This window comes from Liolophura sinensis, chromosome 6, assembly GCF_032854445.1.
Source record: "Liolophura sinensis isolate JHLJ2023 chromosome 6, CUHK_Ljap_v2, whole genome shotgun sequence".
In the NCBI taxonomy this organism is placed as follows: domain Eukaryota; kingdom Metazoa; phylum Mollusca; class Polyplacophora; order Chitonida; family Chitonidae; genus Liolophura; species Liolophura sinensis.
In genome coordinates, this window is record NC_088300.1 from 40,861,001 (window position 1) to 40,881,727 (window position 20,727).

General features: G+C 39.7%; 1 protein-coding gene across 1 annotated transcript in view; it reads right to left on the bottom strand.

Annotated features, from left to right (window-relative positions):
* The window catches only part of LOC135467208 (huntingtin-like), a 56,313-nt gene that overhangs the window by 28,031 nt on the left and 7,555 nt on the right, over positions 1 to 20,727 (bottom strand). The window contains 33 exon segments of the mRNA XM_064744971.1: positions 96 to 272; positions 972 to 1,047; positions 1,237 to 1,340; positions 1,855 to 1,957; positions 2,765 to 2,993; positions 3,680 to 3,822; positions 4,115 to 4,320; positions 4,496 to 4,618; positions 4,999 to 5,115; positions 5,932 to 6,068; positions 6,273 to 6,421; positions 6,689 to 6,744; positions 7,070 to 7,231; positions 8,480 to 8,555; positions 9,337 to 9,557; positions 10,415 to 10,600; positions 10,897 to 11,015; positions 11,915 to 12,114; positions 12,415 to 12,550; positions 13,019 to 13,161; positions 14,405 to 14,601; positions 14,937 to 15,056; positions 15,058 to 15,195; positions 15,602 to 15,620; positions 16,030 to 16,130; positions 16,338 to 16,439; positions 17,290 to 17,483; positions 17,805 to 17,882; positions 18,001 to 18,175; positions 18,177 to 18,283; positions 19,898 to 20,035; positions 20,038 to 20,116; positions 20,118 to 20,590. Coding sequence (XP_064601041.1) covers positions 96 to 272; positions 972 to 1,047; positions 1,237 to 1,340; positions 1,855 to 1,957; positions 2,765 to 2,993; positions 3,680 to 3,822; positions 4,115 to 4,320; positions 4,496 to 4,618; positions 4,999 to 5,115; positions 5,932 to 6,068; positions 6,273 to 6,421; positions 6,689 to 6,744; positions 7,070 to 7,231; positions 8,480 to 8,555; positions 9,337 to 9,557; positions 10,415 to 10,600; positions 10,897 to 11,015; positions 11,915 to 12,114; positions 12,415 to 12,550; positions 13,019 to 13,161; positions 14,405 to 14,601; positions 14,937 to 15,056; positions 15,058 to 15,195; positions 15,602 to 15,620; positions 16,030 to 16,130; positions 16,338 to 16,439; positions 17,290 to 17,483; positions 17,805 to 17,882; positions 18,001 to 18,175; positions 18,177 to 18,283; positions 19,898 to 20,035; positions 20,038 to 20,116; positions 20,118 to 20,590 — 4,784 coding nt within the window.

The window sequence follows — 20,727 nt, forward strand, 5'->3', positions numbered from 1 at the left end:
GGTGAAAAAAGCATGTACACATGTGTGATAAATCATGTTATTCAGAATTATTTTGGAAGCACATGGTAGAAATCAGATCGATTTCCAGAACACACCTCCAAGTTTTCCGCCAGCAGCATCTCCACCCTGCGACAGGCGATGGTGTGGCAGAAGCGGGCGACGGCCAAGTGGTGGGTGTTGAGGAACTTGTCTATGAGGAGGGTCAGGAGGGTTCCACTCTGGGACAGGTGGATGGCCTCCAGACACTGCAGGCTTCTCTTCATCTGGGCAGGCTGCAACAGGCCAGGACACAGGTGACGGAACAAACAGAACAGGTAATGGAACATACAGAACAGGTGACGGAACCTACAGAGCAGGTGAACAAGTGACGGAACATGAAGGACAGGGTAGAGGAAAGATGCAGAACAGTCAAGGAACACAGAACAAGTGAGGGAAGGCACAGAACAAGTGAGGGAACACAAAGAGCAAGGTAGGGAACACACAGAACAAGGGAAAGAACATATGGAATTGGGAAAGAACATACAGAACAGATGAGGGAACATACAGAACAGATGAGGGAACATACAGAATGGGTGAAGGAACATACAGAACAGGGATCTACCAGAATAACATGAAAGGTGTTGGTCTATGGTCAATACGCTTTCATGTTAAGGCTTCCAGGGAGAGGTCAGAAAAAGCACATGGCATAAGCTGACTGTTAATCTATCATTCACACAGAGCAAATGACCCTATACCACTCATCACACAATATGTTAAAAACCAGTATTTTCAGTAAAACTTTGAATTTTACAAACAAAAACAAATTTTGCTCAGATATTTAATCTAATGTAATGAGTTGTTCAATACTGACCCTTCAAATTCACTACAGTTCATCTTCAAATTTAGCAAGTGCTTGGTTTCTCAAGTGGGGGATGAGGTAATTATAAAAGCTTTAAAACGAAAACAAAAGAGAAACTCATGAAAAGTCTTACCTTTGTAAAGTTATCACACCGTGCATGTATAGCTTGTATAAATAACCCACTAGCCGCCGAGTTACGATGTACAGCACTGTGGCAAAATAGAACAGAATGCTACTAAATATCATACCAGGATTTTCCCAACCATCTTCAGAAAACAGAAAAACACACATCTTAGAAAGAAAGTGCTTGAATACCAAATGCTGAGACAACAAAGTAAGTAAAATAACTTTAGACTAAATTACAAGGCTACTGTAGTCCAATGTTTTATATATCTTACCTTATAAAATCTTGAACAGGAGGCTCATGGGATAGCTCAATCAGCTCATTCACATGGTTTATTATGACCCAAATCATGTGATCGGCATCAGTCAAATTTTCACACTGGAAATAAAAAAATTGATAAAATCACTTGAATTCAGAAGGAAACACTTTAATATATTAAATTCCTGGAGCATTTTCAGAAATGTAAGCAAGAGGTTATTATTATAGGTTATAAACTGAATCTTCGATCTGCCATTTTCATGTATGGGTCACATTTCAGTAAATACCAGACTCACACCTGTACTATTTATTGTGTTAAGATGATTTTAAAGTTTGATAAAGTTATGATGGGTTCCTTTGTATAAATTTTGGAAACTTCATTAGCAACTTTGAATGGTAACACGTGTGCAGATGAGGCTGATACTTTGTGAAAGGTGGAATAGCAAAATTTTGGTTGGATTTTTTGCCCAAAATCTCTGGTAAAGTCTCTTTAAATCAAGATAATAACTTCATCACAGTACAAAAGTAATCCAAGAAAAAAAACGTTTCTTGAAAATAACTAATACCAACAATCCTGAGTTACTTTATACTCTGAAACTAGTCAGCGAAAGCTGTGCATCTCATGCAGCCTTACCACATAATCACAGAACAAGATGAGGCTGCCCCTTCTGATGATCTCCGAGCTGAAGCACTTGTACGGGGCAGGGTTGGGCTCTAGGTGGTTACCATTGGCAAGACTGAAACAAATATGGTAGAAATGTTGTCACTGAACGGTGAAGTGTCCACTGTGCATGGTGTGAATATAGTCTAAACAATCATGATCACTGAACTGTTAGGTTCCCACTGTACATGGTATGATCATAGTCCAAATATTGTCACTGAACTCTTCTAGGTTTTAGGTGGTCACCATTGGCAAGACTGAAACAAACACACAGCAAATGTTATTAGTGGACGGTGACGTGTCCACTGTGCATGGTGTGAAAATAGTCCAAACATTACCTCTGAACTGTCATGAAGTATCCACTGTACACTATAATTGTACATGTAGTCTAAATGTTGTCACTGAACAGTTAGGTGTCCATTGTACACTGTGTGATCATAGTCCTAATGTTGTCACTAAACAGTTAGGTGTCCATTGTACACTGTGTGATAATAGTCCAAATGTTATCACTAAACTGTTAGGTGTCCGTGTGATCACAGTCCAAATGTTATTTATGCTGAGCTTGGCAGTGTCAATGTATGGACACAATGAAGGATATTACACTGACAACAACATTTTCAATATGGTTTCCACAAATTAAACTTACAAATATATTTCTTGTACAAACATCTAGGCATATCACAGCAGTTTTGAGAAAAGGTAAAGCCATTTTAAGATCTGTGCAAGACATGTCCACGCAGACAGACTTATGGATACTCTGCTTGCCCACTGTCTTTTCTGACAAATTTTACAATATATGTATAACAATAGTTCACTTGCAAATACTATTTTATAAACAAAATAACATGCCCAGTTCAATCGGCCACCTGTTTTCCTGTCTCACCTTTGACTAGAGAGCATGTATTTTTTTGGAGTGGCCATCACAGATGCCCACCATTCCTGGTCATCGTAGTTGAGCAGTATAAGTATGTTACACCACTGGAGCGTAAGGGTGGGGTAGTACACCCCCAGACTGCGGAAATGAGCGTTCACCTGCTGGATACTAAAGTACCCAGGTGGGGTCGCCTGGTGGATCACACGCATTGCTGCAGTAGCCACACGACGGAAGAGCCCTGTAACATGAGGACAGTTTTCAACATATGACGTCTATATATTCTCATACACAACTGCTATATGTGTATAACCATAACTATGTTGAACATGGACTATTCTGCTATATGTGTATAACCATAACTATGTTGAACATGGACTATTCTGCTATATGTGTATATAACCATAACTATGTTGAACACGGACTATTCTGCTATATGTGTATAACCATAACTATGTTGAACATGGACTATTCTGCTATATGTGTATATAACCATAACTATGTTGAACACGGACTATTCTGCTATATGTGTATAACCATAACTATGTTGAACATGGACTATTCTGCTATATGTGTATATAACCATAACTATGTTGAACATGGACTATTCTGCTATATGTGTATAACCATAACTATGTTGAACATGAACTATTCTTTTACAGTATAACATAACCACACACGTGTTCACCAGGTCTATCAATATACATTGTAAAGAACTCATGGCCCAATGTGTTCAACTACTTGTCATTTAAGATTGAAATATACAAGATACATGTAATACCTAAATGTCATGGAGATAACTTGTGATCAAAGTTACAGTATGCCTGGCAATCTTTTCATGAAATATGGATAAACTTAAAAAAAGGTTTCTTCCAGCCCTCATCTTACACATCACTTTAGAATGACAAGATGAAGTACAGGGATTACCTGACTGGAACATGTGTGTAAGGTAGAGGAGTAGATGGGCTAGTCCCTGACACACAGCTAGACAGTCCTTCCTGCCAGCTGATAGACTACAGCACTTATCTCTGATCACATCAGATATGGAGCCCACAACCTGCAGGATATACCTGACAAAACCAACATTCAAAGTTCTATATTAAATCATTAACACCAAAGGTATTCCACTTGATTTAAATGTAACACTTTACCGTACATACACAATTAAAGTTTTGTAGGGTTAATACTAAGTCCTATGAAGAACTTGTACATGCATACATTACTTACTGATCAAAAGACACACAAAAAAAATTTTATGCAAAGAATGGGGAAGCTGATCCATCAAATAGCATAAAACAACAGTTAAAATAACAATTTTAATTACACATAATTTTTTTAAGCAATTGGAAATCTGTAACACACCAAGCTAAAACTTCTTCTGGTGGCTGATCAGAACCACTGTCATCTATAGGAGAGTTTTCTCCCTGTCCTGTGTCAGTGAACAGGGTCACCACCAGGTGGAGCTCTTGTAACCTTGACAGGATGACCTCTTCCTTTGATTGTGATATTAAGACTCTGAGGACAGCTAGGATCAGTCCCACCCATCTCTGAGAGTTTACTGTCTGGTTCTGGAATGGAAGAGAGCAGGAAGCTGTAGTCAGGATGATTAACAAACACAAAGATACAATGTACTACTGTTTAGCAAAATGTATTACATATAGGTTCATAAATTTAATGCCTTGGGGAAGATTCATTTAAAACTGAGAAAAACTAAAGAAAAAAAATACAGGGGAGAAAACTCACAAGGTCCTGAGGGGAACAAAACAAGGCCTTCAATAAGCTGTCCACTGGTCTGAACACACTAGGGGCCACTGACTCAAACAGGCGGTGTAGAACATCCACAGACATCCGACAGTCCAGGTTCACCTGACACATATACAGTATTTCTTTATTTGTATTATTGATGAACATTTTCACTTATAAATCACTCACCAAAACTTTTCCATTTGAGACCTAAAAGTGCGTTCAATATCCTGTCTATTGCTAGGAATTTTGAAAAGAAGATCACTAGATTTCTAATATGAATTTCAAAAAAATCCCTAATTAAGATTTTAAATCACATCACTAATATTTTGGTTCTCAGTAAAAAAAAATGTTTGAATGGTTAAAGTTATTTTTAAATCTGTATGAAAACTAAGGCAAACAGGTGGCTTAGAATACCAATTTTTCTAATTTAATGAAACCAAAAGTAGTTTTAAGGCTAAAAACAACTAAAGTGAATGTATTATCCTGACCCAAGCACTTACCTGTTGCTTGGTAAGCAGAGGCAGAACAAGGTCGGTGACTTGACGAGAGAGCCTCTTCCATTTATCCTCTCCTTCTTTGTGGTACTGGTGTAACACCACTGTCAAAAGCTCCAAGACCTGTGGGAGCAGAACACCAGAGGAAATTGCTACAGGGTCTAAATGTTTACCCTAGCTCTTCCACACCCGACCTCTCTATTAAAGTGTAAATTAAGTTTCAAGAAAAAGATGGGTGAAGTTTGAGCTTATATGAAGGAAACCCTACGGATTTCAACACAAGCCACTATTCAAAAGCTTTGTGTAAATGAAAGTGTTCTCAAACATGACACCTTCGTCATTTTCCTCACAGCACGACTAATGTCGGTAAAACCCAAGTACATAAAGCTGTATATTTCAGTCTAGGGACAAACAGCATCAGACTGAATATCATGACTGGTAAAATAGATAGACTATCATATCTGCGTTCAACTATAAAGTATCAGCATTTCCTGACTACTCATACATGTAAGTTTTTCGGGCTTCACAGATGGAGTGATTCAGTACTAAACCTGCATTAGGTGACACCAATTTTATTTTGTGTTTTATAAACAACCTAACACCATAAAAATCGAAACATGGAATAAAAATAAAATCTAAACTTCACCTTTATATTATGTCTGGTCTTGCAATCACATAAATATGTCTTTAAAAGGAATAACTGCAGGGACAATCTGCATTTCCCACAAAATTAGATGATTTTTCAGTTTTATTTTTTATTCCCTAATCTGAAATTGAAAAAATGTGCATTCTGTTCGTCAAACAAAAATATTCCTTGGTGTGGCCTGTGGCAGTGACAGGGCCAACCACCATGTCAATAGCACTTACATGTATCTATAGCAGCAATAGTGTAATGGCTATAAATACATGTATAAAGCAAAGACATGGATGCTGAATTACCTGGTAGTAGCTGATGAGCCTAAGTAACATAGACACAACAACTTCTCTCTGGGTGTCCAGTTCTTTGCCCCCTTCTCCTTTGTTACTACCCCTCAGTAGGAAAAGGTCATGGACAATGGGACGCAAGGCCGGAATCACTAAACCAAATGAAAAAAAAACAGAAATTGCTCGTACAGCTTTTCACTGTATTACGCTAAACACCATGTTTAAGTTCAAATAATATGACTGCTTGGGTAAGGAGTAACATTTTACTTTGAGATCACATATAAATAATTTTGTATCTGGTCATATAAGTATTAATCCAGTCCAATAAAGCTCTGGCCTGAGAAAGCCTTCATTACCGTGAGTCGTAGCCTGCTGTCCACTGGCCATTATCCCATCACACAACTGGATTATCTTAGGCACACCAATGATGGATTTAGTGTGGAATTTCTCATAGGACAATATCACCAGAAACTGGAAGATGTGAGGAATGATCAGTTCTGACGATCTGAAATTTATAGAAATTGTCAAGGTAATTTTTAATGTCAGAGTAAATATGCAAAACTAGACTGGTAAAATGGTCTTTTGAAATGTTTCTTTCCTTGGACATCTGTACAACTGGGCTGTAGTTCACAGTTTTAATATTCATATGCATGTTTTGGACAAAAACGAATATATTTATTCAAAGTTGTTTATTGATAATTACATCACTAGTGGCTTAATGGGATTATCAATAAAGTATTATATCTGTGCAACCCAAGACTAGGCAACCCACCTTATTTGTCCTTCTTCAATAAATTCAAACTGCTTTATCACAAATCCAATGAATATCTGTGAATAAAAACAAACATTACTCATTTCAAATTTTTAACAGGTAAAGTGACACGGATTTGATATCATTTCTAGTGCTGGCATTGTAATTGTCTCAGACTGGACATAAGCAAAAGGTCAGATGCGAATGGTTCAAACACCAAATTAAATATTGATTTTTGTGTAATTTACAATACTGATATCAAGATTCCAAGACCAACATTAAGTCCCGCTACTCTACAAACTCATGAATTATGATACATTCCGTGTAACCCTGTCCATATACACCCCACTGTATAATATTCCCTAGGATCTAACACAAGGGGTTACTTAAGTATGTACTCACCTGGTCTGAATCTAACAGACAGTAGTTGACCCTGAGCTGTATAAGCTGTGACAGGAGGTCCAAGACTTGTGTCTGTAACTCTACAGAACTTGTCACTGTGTACTGCTTCAGAGCTTTGATCACCAGTGGTTCAAACAGGCGGATATATGAGGTGATGGCATTCTACAATACAGAAACAAACACTGCTTCAGAGCTTTGATCACCAGTGGTTCAAACAGGCGGATATATGAGGTGATGGCATTCTACAATACAGAAACAAACACTGCTTCAGAGCTTTGATCACCAGTGGTTCAACAGGCAGATATACCAGGTGATGGCATTCTACAATACAGAAACAAACACTGCTTCAGAGCTTTGATCACCAGTGGTTCAAACAGGCAGATATACCAGGTGATGGCATTCTACAATACAGAAACAAACACTGCTTCAGAGCTTTGATAACCAGTGGTTCAAACAGGCAGATATACCAGCAGATGATGGCATTCTACAAAACAGAAACAAACACTGCTTCAGAGCTTTGATCACCAGTTGTTCAAACAGGCGGATATACCAGGTGATGGCATTGATACAGAAATAAATACTGCTTCAGAGCTTTGATCACCAGTGGTTCAGACAGGCGGATATACCAGATGATGGCATTCTACAATATAGAAATAAATACTGCTTCAGAGCTTTGATCAACAGTTGTTCAAACAGGCGGATATATACCAGGTGATGGCGATCTACAATACAGAAATAAATACTGCTTCAGAGCTTTAATCAACAGTGGTTCAAACAGTCGGATATATACTAGGTGATGGCATTCTACAATACAGAAATAAACACTGCTTCAGAGCTTTGATCAACAGTGGTTCAAACAGGCAGATATACCAGGTGATGGCATTCTACAATACAGAAACAAACACTGCTTCAGAGCTTTGATCACCAGTGGTTCAAACAGGCAGATATACCAGGTGATGGCACTCTACAATACAGAAACAAACACTGCTTCAGAGCTTTGATCACCAGTGGTTCAAACAGGCAGATATACCATGTGATGGCATTCTACAATACAGAAACAAACACTGCTTCAGAGCTTTGATCACCAGTTGTTCAAACAGGCAGATATACCAGGTGATGGCATTCTACAATACAGAAATAAATACTGCTTCAGAGCTTTGATCAACAGTGGTTCATACAGGTGGATATATACTAGGTGATGGCATTCTACAATACAGAAATAAATACTGCTTCAGAGCTTTGATCACCAGTGGTTCAAACAGGTGGATATATGAGGTGATGGCATTCCACAATACAGAAAACACCATGAGACAGTTACAATGGAATTTATCCATTCTTTCACAAAAATTACATACATTTGTCATTGAGGCAGAATAAACAAGCATAAGCCTAATATCAGTAAATCCTTACCTTGTCAGCTTTACTACTGGGTCTTAAAATGGCAGGTATTTTCCTCTCCACACGTTTCCTCAACCAGCTCAGAGGACTGAAAATAACAAGCATATAGAAAATTTAACTGCATGAAGGTGTGGGTCCAGATGTTCAAAAGGTGTTTTAGCATTTAAGCCCGTCATCAGCTTTAGTCTGGTCTTACAGGCCATTAGTTTTGTATTATGTCAATACTGGTGTTAAGATTTAAGACTCTGAATACATGTACACTTTTGAACATCTGGTCCCAGGACATCTAAGCTAAGAAATGAAACTGACAGGACAATGGTATCCAGGCAGTCCTAGAAAGTCAGATCTAAAAACACATGACTTCATTAATGGAAAGCTTGTAAACTGACAGGACAAAGTTTTCCAGGCAGTCCTAGAAAGTCAGATCTAAACACACATGACTTCATCACTAGAAAGCTTGTAAACTGACAGGACAAAGTTTTCCAGGCAGTCCTAGAAAGTCAGATCTAAAAACACATGACTTCATTAATGGAAAGCTTGTAAACTGACAGGACAAAGTTTTCCAGGCAGTCCTAGAAAGTCAGATCTAAAAACACATGACTTCATTAATGGAAAGCTTGTAAACTGACAGGACAAAGTTTTCCAGGCAAGTCCTAGAAAGTCAGATCTAAAAACACATGACTTCATTAATGGAAAGCTTGTAAACTGACAGGACAAAGTTTTCCAGGCAGTCCTAGAAAGTCAGATCTAAAAACACATGACTTCATCCATGGAAAGCTTGTAAACTCATGACTCAAAACAAGTCCTGACACCTCCTTCAGGTCACCTGAATCGTTTATTTTTTAGATCCTCATGACAGTTGTGATTACCTGGAATTGTCCTCCTGGTCCATCTGTGTGGTGGCTTTGAAGGTCGCTCCAGCCAGCGACTGGGTAAAGTGGGTGTAGGGCGTTGTGAAACAGCTGTGGTACAGGCCAGGGCGGATGTTGGCCGAGAGACGGGTGGCTTTACCAGGTTTGCCCGAGCTTGATGGGGAGGAAGGGGGCTCCCACTGTGTGGCCAGGTTTGTACCAAAAAGTGCTTTCAGCAACTGGAAATAACAATAAAGAGGACCAACTGATTGACTGACTGACGAATTGATCATGCCAGAAAACATATAAGATTAACAGTTGTCAAGAAACCAACCCACACTGATCAACACAAGTTAACACTTTCCTAAATAATAGCTTAATCTACCTCATGATGGTGAAGGAAACCTATGATTTGAAAGCAAGGCTACCAAAGAGATTGCCTGTAGGAGACACATGAATACTTCAGCTGAATACATAAAGTCATGCAGTCCTGAAATTGGTAATTTACAGTAATTAATATGCCCAAAGAGCATCACTACTGGAACATTCCACACTTGTTATTGTGCTGTACATGTATGTTAACCTCAGCTCAATACATGCAGTACTTTTGGAGATACTTCCCTGACATTTACTCTAACATTGCTTTCCCTGTTTTTGGATGCCAACGATGACGCTCATAGTATGACACAGCTATGCTTGTTCTGTGTAAAGGCAAGCTAACCAGACAAAAACCTCAAGCAAGGAGGTACATGCAAACTTTTCCTCAGCAACGACAAGATAGGCCCAGGCCGGACTGACCATTTTCTTATAATTCATGAGTAGTACTAAACCAGTTTTCCCATAAATCTTCCAAGAAAAAATCACCACTTTTTACACAGCTTTAGCATGCCTTACATCACACAAGAGAGGTTCCCCATTCACAGCACTGATAAAAGGTGTTCAGTCAGAGGTAATCTAACAACTGCTTGGATGGGTCAGTAATATTCAGGTTAACAGACAAACTAAGACTTTCAGGAAGTCTCCATACATAAAACCGACTACAGTTTCCAACCAGCTTGTATCAGTTGTATCATCGTTGGCTCACACAGCCACATACCTGCTGCACACACAGAACAGTGCCTGTGGCCTCTATCAGAACAGTGCTCTTCATGTAAGCCAGCAGCTCATCAGCATGTTTCCCAACCTCCTGCAAACTGGTTACCTCCAGGATCTGAGAGAAGACCATCAGGGCTGTGCGCAGCAGAGAGCAGAATTTGTCCGAGCTGTTCAGGTCCAGGGATATCTATAGATCAAAACCACAACAGATATTTCATGAATGTACATGAGCACAAGTCAATATAACCCTATCCTGTTCATTATCCAATGACAGGCAAAACCTTTGCTAATTCTCTTTCCTTTTCCCAAGAACTCAATATCTTTTTAAGTGCATGTTAATCAATAGGTAAGTGACCAGTCCTGAAGTTATCTTAATACTCAAGCTGGAAACGCCGAGTTACATTAAAATTAAAGAAGTCTGGATTACTTCTATATTACACATACTGTACTCGTGCACCCGGCTTTGATAACAACACTGATTACCTTGTAATTAGAGTATGCTCCTTTTAACACTTCATGGAGCTTCATATAATGGGGCAGGTTGTAAAATGTGCCTATACCATCTTTTTTGTTCTTTTCCTTGTCTGAATCTTTATCTTTTTCTGGAAATAATAAAATAAACTTTAATCCTGGATACATATGTTGATGGAAATTTTAAAAATCCAATATGTGCAAAAATCTAAAATATCAACTCAACTGATAAGAAACATCAAAACTCAAACATCAGTTTACTGTTATCGCAGATCATTCAAGAAATAAATTTTTCGTTTCTTTTATTTTTCTTTTCTTTCAAGACTCTATATACATATATTGGTAGTGGTACATATATTGGTAGTGGTACAAATACATGAAAAGCATACTGCTCATTTGTAACTCTGATATAACATATCAGATATAAATGTGATAAACATGCATGGATATAATTTTATGTCATCAATGTTGGAGGCTGATCACTGATGTGTAAAACAACTGAAAACATTTTGTACTTGAGCTCAGCAAGGAATTTTGTTAGTTTGCTTGATGGTTGTTAAATGCAGCATTCTTGAATTTTTCACTTATACTATACCAATTACTTTCATGGGCAGAGGAAACCCCTGCTCTCTGGAGCAAGCCAGTGACCTCTAGCAAATTACTCAATGTGATGTATAGAATTCCTTACCACATTGGCAGCAGATAATGGTCCAATTAACATATCACTGCACAAATAGGCCCATGTACATGTGCATACACTGCTTAATATCACCAAGGCTTCACAAACAATGAGAAGAGGGGATCACTGTAGGGAATGAACACCCACCTTTTGGTTAGGAGTGAGGCACTGTAAATGTACTCAATGACCAGAGTCATAGTCCCTCGCCTAAAAAGGTGCAGATGCCATCTTCTTACAACCAAAGAGAGAGCCTTGGACTATCAAGATTTGTGAAGAGGTATTTGTATTATTAATATATTTCAGGTATTTGTATTATTAACATATTTCATCCTTGAACAGGGAATCTCTTACCTTTGTTCGTTTGTTTTGGTGTGTTTTTGCCATCAGGGGTGGATGAGGGACTGTTCTGATTGGAGGCATCCTTGTCACCTTTGGCACGTCGTTTAATAGGGCTGAGAGAGGGGGCGGTTGGCAAGGAGGGTAGGGAGGGCTTCATCTGAGGAGGCCCAGGGGTCACCTCATCTATCACGTGGGTACAGGCATTTAACAACCTGGGAATGGGAAGAAAATAATATCAGTTTCATACATGGAAACTGTTTGTAACAGTTACTGTAACAAAACCAACAGCAATCAGTACGAAGGAAATTCTTAGAAATGTAAAATTTATAACTTCATCTGAAGTTTTACAAGTGAACCTGCACTCAAATATCATTAAAATCGGACAAAACTTCAAGCAGACACTGCTACAGAGGGACAGCCCTCAAATTATGATCCCTCACCTTTAGTTAAGCATTAGATAAAAAAAGGCATTGATGGATGGATGTGCCTCAGAGAAAGTGCCACAAACATACTTAGCTACATGAGAAAGGAGGTGGTCAGCCTTAGCGGCCAATATCCGGTCACTCAGGGCTCTCCATGACCCCTCCTCAGACGTCTTGTTAGAGCTGATGGTCTCCTCCGCAGGTCGCAGACACTTGTAAGCTGCTCCTGCAACATATCCACACAAACTGACTGACTTCAGTTCTCTTCTAGAGGCATGTAACATTTGGAAAAATAACTATATCACAACAAAAGGGGACTAGAACAAAAGTTGCTACTGAATATTATAAAAACATTAGCACTACAAAATCATCAGTGGATGGATAAATATGTCATGATGTACTCGCATATTTATGTTATAGTAAATCAATTTATTACAGTGTGCATGGCAGTCATATTCTTAACACCAAATAACCCATGTGAACCATGCATTATGTACCACTTATAGGACATTTTATGTTGAACTTGTAACTAAAGACAAACTTTTAACAGGCTGTCATTATCATGTCTTGATGAAACCTTGGGAGAATCCAAAGCAAGCTTACAAATAACTATGTAGGCCTACTAGATAAACTTCGTCGCAACTAGTCAGTTGTGTTTACATTTTATATTGAGTAAAACTTAGAATAAACTAACCAGCAAACAAATGTCCAGCCACATGTAGAGCATCCTGGTGTGTGGACAGGTCAAGGCTAATGGAGGAGGAAGTCAGCACGGACAGGATGATCGACAAGGGTCCGCCACCCGAGCCCGTCCCAAACTCATCAAAACTGATCGTACTGAAAACGTTACACAGACAGTCAGACAAGGTCTACTACTCAATGCTGCTACATGTCCCATTCAAACTGAATTCAACAACAATGTAAATGTTATTATCGTCAGAGTACAAAACCTAAGAAACCTGAAGAAAGACACACACTGCTTTATACAGTTATCTGTACAAATTTCTGTGAAATATTTACACAGAAGAGTTTTGAAATTTAGCAAAGTGTAGCTAATACATCTTCAATTCTTGGAAACTAGCATTGGCATTTTGCAAACCTATTTCAGTAATATTTTAAAAGAAAACAACATATATGTACAATTCAAATTTTACCTCACCTCACTACATTGTGACACAACTGTGAAAACTATAATATTATGGAAAAAACATTAATAAGGAAAAGTTCAAGAAGAAACAAAAAATTATTTCTTGTGTACGTAAAGAAAGGAAGTTCTGAACAAATTACTTTATGGCCAAACAATTTGGCTTCAACGTTCAAAAAACAATGAAAACTTATTGAAATATAAGACCTCTATCACACCAGAAGTAATATAATGATTAAATTAAAAAGCTGTTTAGCTGACTAAACATCTCAATTCCTGTTGATATTTCTGCACAAATGTGTGAAAAAAAAAAAAACGGTTCATATACAGTACTTTTACATGCACATGTATGCATGAACATGCTAAAGCACAGTGGCAAGGTCATTATGCATGTAAGACGGTATCCATGCCATAGAGAAAAATAGCATGAGAAGAGTTCTAATAGAAACTGAGTAAAAGTCCACGCATCATGAAGAAAACTCAACACTGACATGTTAACACTGACATGTTAACACTGACTTGTTAACAGGACTACTCACAACATACCTTTAGCAAAAAAAACACTAGTCCAGTACTACGTACGGCACGTGACAGCGCATGTATATGACAAGGCAAAATTTTAACTAACAAATCAAGTGCATGACAAATAATCATGTTAATATACTCAAAATATTACTAATAGTTAACCAAGATGTTTTAATCATTATCAGTTAATCCCCGAGTAATGGTTTTTAGCTTTTTCTCTGAAAGCTCTGGCTGCAAGTAAATTACTGTGCCATGAAAACTCCAGACTCCAGACTGGATGTACTGAGAAGCAATGGGAATCCCCAGCTGAGCGTGTTAGTAAAGGAGGCCGCACGCTTGTCAGTTCTGCAGGCAGGATGGTATCATGCAGTACACACACCATTACAGCTAACACTGAACAGGATAGCTTACACTGGGGCACTCAATGCAACATCATCACATGACACATGCCTGGAAGTACTTAAAGACCTGCGGGAGGGCTTCTTCATGGGGCCCCTCGGGCTATCCCGAGCAGACAGTGCCATGGGAGGGCCACAGCCCCACGAGTGGGGGTACTGTGTCACCATGTAGGCATCCACCAAGAGGCTAAGGGCATGGCAGCATCCATACTGAAATACAAAATACAAGCTCACAGTATGTAATATACACACGTACATGTATGCACATGCAATCTGACTGATTGATTTAAATGATTAGTCTTCAAGATTCATCTTATCACATCAGTCAGGTTTAACAAGTATATTATGTACCTCAATGAAATTTATTTTATTTTATGCCTTAAACATTTGCTCAAACATTCAAAGACAAAAGTCTTACACAACTGACTCTATCTGATCTTTTTATGGATACATTCGCCAAATTACTTCAGACAAATTGATAAACAGTGGCTATGATAAAGTTCAAAATTGTTTTTCTTAACTTTCACTATATACGTCTTACTTACTGTTAAATACTTGGAGTGTGATTTGTTTAACTTCTGCACAATGACGCTAATGATCCGTGATAAATTAGACTCTATGTCAACTGGAGGATGGTGTTTAGTGTCGTAGTCGTAGGGGCGCAGACAGTCCTAAGACCAAGGGGGGCAACTCATCTGACCATTCATAGATGATAGGTGATAGGAAATTCTCCGCCATTTCCTTTGCCGATCCAATGACAGGGCTCTCCTGTGGGTTATCTGCCTTGTAGAACAGTCCTGGGCACTAGCCTGAAATCAGAGGAGAAAATTAAACCAAGACAACACTTCTTCATTGTCTGTTAAAGTCAGTGCCTACATGTGCAAATATTTCCACTATATAGGCACAAAGTAAACTTGCATTTGCCTTTATTTATTTTTTTTTTTTTATTCATTTCATTGGTGTTTTATGCGTATTCAAAAATATTTCACTTATATGATGATGGCCAGCATTATGGAGGGAGAAAACTGGGCAGAACCAGGGAGAAACCAACAACCTGCAGGTTGCTGATGAAAGAGCTGTTTTAGATTACCCGTTAACAACGTGATGAAAATCTGTTACAATGTTAAGCATGAGAAGTGTAAAGTGAAGGAATTGTGAACTGAAGATGTTCTGGCAGAATTATGAAAATATATAGCAAGGTTTACCATACTAAATCTATGCTTTCTTCTCTGTACACATAACAATATTAAAAAACCTACATCTTTCCAAGATCTTTCTATGCCAATTATTAATAAGAAAATGTTTATGAACACACAATCACGTCACATATACAACCAAAATATGACAGGTAGTTTATGATATCAGTCCCTTGGCTTTTTAAAGTAGGATATTTGTCATATTTTACTATCTCACATGGATGCCTAGGTCCACTTTCACAAAAAACTTTCTTAACAAATTTTTCGAAACTTTTCATGCAAATGACCTACATATCTCTTTACCTGTTCTTCAAAAGACATAAGGTCCTCTATATACAAGTAACAAGTGAAACATGTGACTGCAGAGAGTGGTGCAGGCCAAATCCACATCTAAACTACATTCTAGTAAAGAAGAGACTGTACACTGAGTGATAGAGCTTACCTGACGAGCATGGACGCCGCTGAATGCCGCACTCTGCTGTCTTCATCTCCTAGCAGGATCAGTATTACATCATGTAACACCCGCTCCTGAATGTGGAGTTCCTGTCCGCAGCAAAACACACAAATGTATAAGGCATGTTGCAAAATTCACTTTGAGTAGGCTGATTTAAAGTGCAATAATATTATAATAATATTAATAATAATATTTAATATAATAGTAATATTTACAAGAATTTATTGACACTTGACATTTACTGACGTCACTGGTCTGTTTGACTTTTTAATAAACCAAGATCCTGATAAACTTACTCCTATACACTGTCCCATTTCATCACTGAATTTGGTCACAGCTGTCTCCAGATAACAGATAATTTTAAAATTGATGTCACCCAAAAGTTCCAACAGTTCAACCTGAAATTCACAAGACAATATTATAAATACATGTTTCCTTAAGTCAACTTCCGAAATTGTGTTTTAACATTACACATTGAAGTCAGAATGGAATGAATATTGTTCAAGTTTAAGTGAAAATTATAACATACAATACTCAATGTATGACTCTATAACATGGAATGTGCTTAGCAGCATGGAATTCTTTTCAAAACAATTAACATTCCTCTTGTCAAACCTCTACATACCCCTAATCCTATCTTAATTAACCTGTGAGCTCACCTTAACCAACCAGTAATGTTTGTGTAGACGTCTTATTAGCTTAACTTCTATTCACGACCTGTATTTGCCTTTAATTCAACTTAATTATCCTGTGAGCTCACCTGAACCAGCCAGTTAGGGTTCATTACGAGCTTTATTCGCTTAGGGAGTACCTACAGAGCTCTTTGACGCTGACTGCGCATACATGTAAGCAGATCAAGGTTATGGTCACAGCTGCACATGTACCCTGCCCTTATCCTATCTTAATTCACATTTGAGTTCACCTTACAGAGCCAGTAAGGGTTGTGCAGAAGATCAATCAGCTTGATATCAACATCTGTACCTAACCTTCATCCTATGTCACACCTCTACATACCACTAATCCTATCTTAATTAACCAGTGAGCTCACCTTAACCAACTAGTAATGGTTGTGTTGAAGCTCTAATAGACTGACGTCTAGTCACACCTGTATTTACAATTAATCCTATCTTAATTAATCTGTGAGCTCACCTTTACCAGCCAGTAATGGTTGTGTAAAAGCTTTATTAGATTGACTTCTAGTCACATCTGTATTTACCACATCCTACCTTAATTAACCTGTGAGCTCACCTTAACCAGCCAGTAAGGGTTGTGTTGAAGCTCTAGCAGCTTGAGGAGCACCTGCAGGGCTCTGTGGCACTGACTGCTCCTCAGAAGGTCAGGCAGGCAGAGCTTAAAAGCCACCAGACCCATCCTGGCAGCCATACTGGACTCATCTTCTATGATACTCGTCATTAAAGCCAGCAACTCGTCCAGGCTTAAGGCTAAAAGTGTACATGGACAAAAACATGGCATGAAGAAGGAGACAGATATCACACTCCCTGAAGAGTCACTATACTTTGACAGTGATCATAGCTGTGGATAAAAAGTATTACCAGAGACTGTTTTATCACTGTAAATCCTGTGCAGCAGGAAGTTTGGAATTTATGTTTGGTTGGATTTTTGGGAATGCAAATACAGGCTAAAAACTTGTTGCCTCTATGTTCTATACAAAAAATTATGTCTTTATTGCTCTGTCAGGTACCTCATAAATCGTACTGCCATCATTCATATGAAACATTCTTGAGTGTATCTGTGCCTGTTACCTGGGGCATCAGTGACCGTGACAGAGTTGTGCTTCTTACCGGGGGAATTAGTGACTGTCACAGAGTTGTGCCTGTTACCTGGGGCATCAGTGACTGTCACAGTGTTGTGCCTGTTACCTGGGGCATCAGTGACTGTCACCGAGTTTGTGCACGCTACCCGAGGCATAAGTGACTTTCACCAAATTGTGCTTCTCACCTGAGTCATAAATGACTGTCACAGAGTTGTGCTTTTTACCTGGGGCATCAGTGACTGTCACAGAGTTGTGTCTGTTACCTGGGGCATAAGTGACTTTCACAGAGTTGTGCCTCTTACCTGGGGCATCAGTGACTGTGACAGAGTTGTTCCATTGTTGAAAGCTACCCCCTCCAGCCCAGGTGTGCTGCCTGCAAGTAGTTTCCTATGATCTGAGCAGTCTGTCCCTTCAGCTGGGGGTCTGAGTGCTTGGCATACAACAGGATGTCCTGCAGATTTTGGTTGTCTGTAACCATAACATACAAGAATCTTAAGGTGAACAGAAATTTGCAGAGTCTTCATAATATTAACATTGTCCTATCAAGTTTGGAATATCACTAATGTATTACTTATTATACACAAACATTCTGGAAGTACTGCTTTCCCAATGCATATCTCCTACCAGTTTGATCCAGGACATATTTTTGAGGCAAATGGAGAAATTATCTGTAACTTGTCTTGGTGAAACCATGTGCCAAGCTTCAATTTAAGACAATGCTGCATTTAAGACAAAAAGAAAAAAAAAAGAAAACTGTTTCATGACCGACTGATGGACGAGGTGTTAAACTTTAATCCACCCATACCTTACCCCTCACCTAGGTACCGGTCAGAAATTACACCTTACCCCTCACCCAGGTACCGGTCAGGAATTATACCTTACCCCTCACCCAAGTACCGGTCAGGAATTACAACTTACCCCTCACCCAAGTACGAGTTAGGAATTATACCTTACCCCTCAACCAGGTACCAGTCGGGAATTATACCTTACCCCTCATCAAGGTACCGGTCAGGAATTATGCCTTACCCCTCATCAAGGTACCGGTCAGGAATTACAACTTACCCCTCACCCTGGTACTGGTGAGGAATTATACCTTACCCCTCACCAAGGTACCGGTCAGGAATTACAACTTACCCCTCACCCAAGTACCGGTCAGGAATTATACCTTACCCCTCACCAAGGTACCGGTCAGGAATTATACCTTACCCCTCACCCAGGTACAGGTCAGGAATTATACCTTACCCCTCACCAAGGTACCGGTCAGGAGTTATACCTTACCCCTCACCCATGCAAAGGTCAGGAATTATACCTTACCCCTCACCCAGGTAGAGGTCAGGAATTACACCTTACCCTTCACCCAGGTACAGGTCAGAAATTATACCTTACCCCTCACCCATGCAAAGGTCAGGAATAATACCTTACCCCTCACCCTCGTACAGGTCAGGAATTACACCTTACCCTTCACCCAGGTACAGGTCAGGAATTACACCTTACCCCTCACCCAGGTACCAGTCAGGAATTACACCTTACCCTTCACCCAGGTACAGGTCAGGAATCACACCTTACCCCTTGCCCAGGTACCGGTCAGGAATTATAACCTTACCCTTCACCCAGGTACAGGTCAGGAATTACACCTTAACCCTCACCCAAGTACCGGTCAGGAATTACACCTTACCCCTCACCCAGGTACAGGTCAGGAATTACACCTTACCCCTCACCCAGGTACTGGTCAGGAATTACACCTTACCTCTCACCCAAGCAAAGGTCAGGAATTATATCTTACCCCTCACCAAGGTACCGGTCAGGAATTACAACTTACCCCTCACCCAAGTACCGGTTAGGAATTATACCTTACCTCTCAACCAGGTACCAGTCAGGAATTATACCTTACCCCTCACCCAGGTACAGGTCAGGAATTATACCTTACCCCTCACCCAAACAAAGGTCAGGAATTATACCTTACCCCTCACCCAGGTACCGGTCAGGAATTATACCTTACCCCTCACCCAAGCAAAGGTCAGGAATTATAACATTTCAAGTGCAGTGGACATATTGTGTGTGACACATATCCTGTAAACTGACCTGTTTCTCCACTGACAAAGAGACGGTAGAAGAATACTGTAGGATACATAGTGGTGATATTGGATATACAGCTGAGAGCCAAGGACTTGCTGCTGATCCGAACTGCTTTGTCTGGGATTAACTCCCCTTTCTGTCCAGCAATAAAAACTGTTGACACAGCAGACGGGTGCAGTAAAGGAACGGGACTTCCCCATCCACAAAGGTTCCGATGTCCCCGAGACACGACGATGGAGCGCCCCCCTGGATAAGGGGACGAGGGTTCAGACAGGTTATTATCACAGTCAGGATCATACTCTGGATTACCATTCATGTCTTCACCCAGCCCCTGACGTAGAGAGGGCACCCGCTTGGGGCTCAGACTGCGTATGCTCAGCAGCGTGTCTTGACTGCTGCTGTGAGACAACTGGGACTTCTCGGAGCGCTCTGACTTGTCCTCATTCACATCCCCAATCTCCACGTTAGAGTACTGTGAGTCGTTGAGCATAAACACAGGCGGGTCGTCTCCCACTGTCTCTGTGTTCTCGTCATCATCACCATCACCATCCATCGTTTTCTGCACTTCCTCCCCTTCCTCAGAAGCCTCACCAGATTCTGTCTCCTGCAGCACAGTTGACCCCTGCTCTGCAGAGCCTGCCTCTGAGTCCATGTCATCCTCCAGGTCCTCGGCGGTTGACGGCAAGCCCGCAAAATTACCTGAAACAACACCATTTATTACTTTTCATGTAAGTTTTCTCCTCATTGGAGTAGAACATATACACATATATACACACATTTCCAAGAATTGCGCATTTTCATTAATAAACTCCCATCGCAAACTGTGGTAGACACAC